At 38.3% G+C, this 5,495-nt stretch overlaps 1 protein-coding gene across 1 annotated transcript in view; it reads left to right on the forward strand.

The window, feature by feature from the left end:
* The window catches only part of Naa15 (N(alpha)-acetyltransferase 15, NatA auxiliary subunit), a 70,682-nt gene extending 66,595 nt beyond the window's left edge, over positions 1-4,087 (forward strand). The window contains exon 20 of the mRNA XM_005343956.2: positions 755-4,087. Coding sequence (XP_005344013.1) covers positions 755-955 — 201 coding nt within the window. The 3' untranslated portion in view covers positions 956-4,087. The remainder of the gene's footprint in view (positions 1-754) is intronic.
* Positions 4,088-5,495: the final 1,408 nt, after the last annotated feature.

The following is a 5,495-nucleotide window of genomic DNA, read 5'->3' on the forward strand; positions in this document are numbered from 1 at the left end:
GTTTGATTTTGTAGTTTGTTGAGAGTAGCCTTGGCTGGACTAGAACTCACTATGTAACGTAGACCAAACTGACTTTGAACTCATAAAGGTCCATCTGCTTCTGCCACACAAGTGTTGGGATTAACCATGGGCCACCATGACCAGGCCAGTATTTGATTTTGCTGGCTCATTGCTTCCCCAAAAGAAGGAAACAAAATTCCTAGATGTGGAAGTTGGCATTGACGTTGTAAGTTAACGTTTATACATAGGGCCAAGCTAGTCTGTGGTAATGTCGTTTCATAGGGCTGTGTACTTGCACAGGGTACCCCTTTAAAGAACACTACTTTAGCTGGGTGGTTGATGGCACATGCCTTTAATCCCAGAATATGGGAAGCTAGGGTTGTCTGAGTTCGAGGCTAGCTTAGTCTAAAGAGTGAGTTCCAGGACAACCAGGGCTATAGAGATAAACCCTTTCTCTAACACCCCTCCTCCCAAAAAAGAAAACCAGACCAAAAAAAAAGTCCTTTTTAATATCTTATGTATTTAATCAAATGTACATACATTCATCTCTGTTTAATTTGGGTATAAACCCTCCATTTCTAAAGAAATGGTTGATTTAGGCCTTGAAGACCATCCTAGTGGGATATATAAGCAGGAGGAAATGCTTTTGTTTTGCTTAAATGAGCATTTTATTCTTATTTTGGAAATGGTTGAAGTGTCTCATGCTAATACCTGTTTTGTGCCGACTTCTAACATGACCTTTTCTTTTCTTTAGACTTGCATGGAGGTGTTGGAAGCCTTGTGTGATGGTAGCCTAGGAGACTGTAGAGAAGCTGCTGAAGCTTACAGAGCAAGTTGTCATAAGCTTTTCCCTTATGCTTTGGCTTTCATGCCCCCTGGATACGAAGAGGATGTGAAGATCACAGTTAATGGAGATAGCTCTGCAGAAACTGAAGAACTGGCCAATGAAATTTGAACATCATTAAACAAGCAAATGGAATGACTTTGGACCATATCTAGTGTATAATATTTTTGTCACGCACCTGCTGCATTGCTCTAACTTACACAAAATGAGAGGAGTAAATGTTCTTGCCTTCAAATAGTCTTTTACGTTTTTTATCCTGCTGAAAACTATATATAAAATATCTAACATTACAGGATATAGGTTCAGTTTCTTAAAAATTAAAAGCTGCTAAAATTGAGGGGTTTAAAAAAATTCCACATCCTACTCCTACCTTCCCTGCCCATATTTTTAAACTAATTTATATAAAATCTGGAGGCTATTACAGCTAACATAGCAGGTGTGTGGCAGAAATATTACTTTGAATTTGTCTTGTGAGATTTTACTATATCTCAGACAGCATAAATGCTGTTTAGCACTGGATTCTTTCACTGAGCACAAAGAGTTGTTGGGGCTTTAGCATCTGACTGATTTTGTTACGGGGTTGATTCTTGACCATAGGAAGTATGCAATGTGAATCACTATGTACAGAGCCATCTACAACAGTTGGTTGTAGAGACTGGGACACATAGCTACCAAGCAGATTATATGAAACCTAGAAGGTGTTCAGTACGCGTGTTGTCTTTCCAAAATTTGCTGTACATGATCAGTTTGGTGTTCTTGTACCACAGTTTTTAACCGAAGGAACCAGTTGGAACAATCTCAATTTTAACTAAAACTTGAAGAACTAAAATAACAATGCAGACCTTTAGCATTGTTTTTGGCCAAACTTGTTAAAACTGTAATGCAAGAACCAAATGCACTGTGATGTGGCACCAACTAATTAGCAAGCATGAATTTTTCACCCGAGAGTGAAAAACAAGAAAATCTACCATGGCTTGAAGTTAAAGAGCAGAACTCCTGACTACCATTCTATGACTGATCAAGAGACTAATAGCTAAAAACCTCAGCAGGCCTTGTTCACGATATGCAGAAAAAAGTGCTGCAGTTTAGATACCTCTGGAACTTTTCCACAGTGTCACAGGTTTGTAATACTTGAAGCCCTTCATTTCTAAGAATATATTTCTTGCTCAGTTGTTTCAGGCAAGCCCAAGACTTTGTAATTTTTAAAGGGCCCAAGATTTTTTTTTCAATAACAGACCAGCTTCTTTTTCCTGCAGTTACAAATGTAATTTCTTTTTTGTTGTCAAACATAAGGTACCAAATATGATGCAATAAATTGTTTTGAAAAACAGTTGTGTGAATATTTCCACTAATCCGAGTTGGGCTTCTGTGAAATACACAGGTGGAAACAGAGGTTGCAAGCCAGAGGCAATGAAATTCATTGTAGGGCTAGTATGGAGGGGAGCTTTTTAGAGTGGGTTAAATAATGGTGTCAGGGAAGTTCCGGAATGAAGTAGAATGCTGCTCCTTTGTTCAGATTTCACTGAGGGCTAGGATTGTGGCAGGTCCTATGAATGTAATTCATAATCTGAAAAGAAAACTAAACGACTATTTTGATTGGGAAAACGAGCCTTAAATACGTCAAACCTGTACACTGAGAACTAGCCTCAGGCTCAATATTTTCTTTATGTTTGCAAGGTCTGAGCAATTAAGTTTAAGTAAAATTAATTAAGTGTATATAAAATAAAACTTTTGTAGTATTTTAGTTATAGATAGTTCATATGCTAAAGGGAATTTTCAGAAGATCAGATCCTTTTGTTTCATAGTACATGATCTGCATTCCACATCCCAGTCTAACAGGTTAGTGATGCAAAGATAATTACAGTCTGAACTCCAGTGCTTTGCTTTAACAGGCCCTGTCTCAGGAACATCTTAACAGATGGCAAAAAAAAAAAAAAAAAAGTAAACTTTAAAAATACTTCTCCTTTGAGTGGCAACTGAGGCTCTTACTCTTTGGAATAAACACTAGTGCTACCTCTGCACTAGTTCAGTGTTGGAGGAGGCACCAGCCATATAGTAGGCGTGTATGTGTGGTTTTGTTTAAACTCTACTGTATATCACAATGAAATCCGTCTATTTGTCTTGACAATGTTCAAACGATGTAGATTGTCTTAGGAGGAATACCCAGAAGTACTCAGAACTCTAATGCAGATGCCACCGGAGAGGAGCTAAATTCCTATCATGTATATTGTATTCCAGCCCAATTTTACTGAAACTATTGAATAAATCTTTTATTTTCCTTCAGGTTTACTTTATAGTGTACACATTGTCTGGTGTCAAAGGACCTTGACTGGGTTCACCTAAAACATTGTACTGTACTCTCTGAGTATATCAACTGGATGATTTCCCATTTACCCCATCCATATTCAGTTAATTTCCAGTGATACTGTGGGGGAAAACAGGGTTAGATAAACAAGTTGGAAATGCAGTGTGATGTTGTAATCTAAACAAGTGCCTTATGTTTATTGCTAAGAACTGGTGTTATCAACCCTTTTAATAAGGGGTTCCCTCGGCCTGTATTAATATAGGAAAGTAAAGATCCTTTTGTTTTTCTTTATATTCACTATTGTCATTTCTCATTGAAAAGCTAAACTCTGACTAGCTTAGTTTACTTAGCTTTAATTAGATAGTTGAGTCATTTTCACTATTTTTTCTGTATTTATTATGCACAACAATAAAATGATCTCTAATAGCATGACTAAAAGTAGTGCCGATGTCACTGGAAAGCTTTCTGGGTCTTCTTAGGCCCTGTTTTTTTCACCATGATTGTGCTGCATGCTCTCCTGCTCTCAGAGCAATGGAATGCGAGCTGTGACTGAGGAGCTCAGAGCCATGGTCTAGAGTCAGGTGGGTTGTCACAAACTCAGCCATCCCTTCTGGACAACTGGTGAGACTATTTCTGTTGCCATGCATAGCATACATTTGGGGAAAGCTTAAAAAGTAGAGTATTGAACATGGTGGGCGTTTGTTTTAAATAATACTGTCCTTGAATTCTGAAGATAATGATACTAAGAGTTCCAGAGCAACATTTCTGATGGAAGGAGTCTTCTGCCTCGTGCTCCTGATTTTTTTAATTGAAAGATTGTCAAATCTAAGACACAAACCCTATGAAATAGCTGTTGCACCACAGGAAGCAGAAATGGTTTCAGTTTTTGCTCTTTGGGAACTACAGTTTTCAGCAATAAAAATTTTTGGAAGAGGTTATTTATCAAGTTTCGCTTTTCCCTTCTACAGCTATGAGATGGAAATGAAAGTAGAGTGTGTAGGAGATTCTGGAGAGTGCTGTGTTTAACAAAGAGTATCTTTTATGTGTACTCTAGTTTGTATAACAAAATGAGTACCACATACTCATGGTATACTACTAAAACAAGCAGAGTGCATACCTATAACCCCAGCACTTGGGAGATGGAGTTGAGGACCAGTCTGGAAAGATAAAGCATAGGGAAAAACTATAAAAGGAAAGAGTCTGAAAGTCTCCAATTTGTTAGTTCATGCAGTTGGCGCTGAGGCACCATTTTGGGATGGTAGGCAGAAGAAGAGTTTGGTACAATATAAATAAACACTGTAACCTCAGTGTTCTATGTACCTAAACCAGACTGTAGCTCTTGTTTCAAGGCTGCTTGTACCAAATGTAAGGATGTTACTAGCACTGCAGCAAAACCATTCCAAAGTCTGTCTTACATTTTTTGGAACAGTATCTCGCTATGTACCCGTTTGCCTCAAACCTGAGTGCTGGGATTAAACACGTGTACCATCACGCCTAGCTATGAAGGCTTAAGAAGATGGGTGGGGGGCACACACTTACGTGAGTGCATGTCCAGCATTCAGGACAACTTGCATAGGAATCTCACCTTCCTTACATTTCAGGGATCAAACTCAGGTTACCTGGCTGCATGGCACATCTACCTGCTGAGACATTTAATTGGCCTGTAAGTGAGGCCTTGATTTCTAGTTCAAGAACCTGTATTTCTCTACGTGTTGGAAATCTCATTGTAATGTAAAGATGTCTCGCCTCTCTGAGGACAAACTTTTCTCATTTAGGAGTAAGGAAGTGAGGTAATTTTGAGAGTGTTGTAGATCTCGAGTTGTTTTCAACTAATGATGCTTGTTTTCTGTGTTTACCTGTACATGACTGGCACGGGAACCCTGTGCTGTCTCTAGTTTTCCGTTTGGTCCTGAATGAATTTGTCCACCTGTTTACTTTGTAATTAGTGTTTTTCAGGACACACTTGTGGCTACACTGTTCTTCCAAACTGGCTTTTCTTAGGAGCTCAACTTACCTGCCCTCAAGTAATCATATTGTTGCTCTGTACCTTTTAAAATGAAAAAGTTGCCATTTAAAGTAGATGGTAACAGGACTATCCCCTGGATTCTGGAATACCAAATACTAAACTTCCATTGATTAACTTAGTTTAAAAAAAAAAGTGAGAGTAATAGACATATTTAGGAACATGTATTCAGCATTACTTGTTCAGAAGTTCATTAAAAAGGACCTAAGAATAAGCCAACTGCTTCACTTGTTTGGTTTTTTTTTGTAGTTTGAAAACTTTAAGCACTCTGTTGAACCCAGTATTTTCAGCTTCCTGCAAGAACTAAGTGAGTGAAATGTCCA

Source organism: Microtus ochrogaster, chromosome 1 (assembly GCF_000317375.1).
Source record: "Microtus ochrogaster isolate Prairie Vole_2 chromosome 1, MicOch1.0, whole genome shotgun sequence".
In the NCBI taxonomy this organism is placed as follows: Eukaryota; Metazoa; Chordata; class Mammalia; order Rodentia; family Cricetidae; genus Microtus; species Microtus ochrogaster.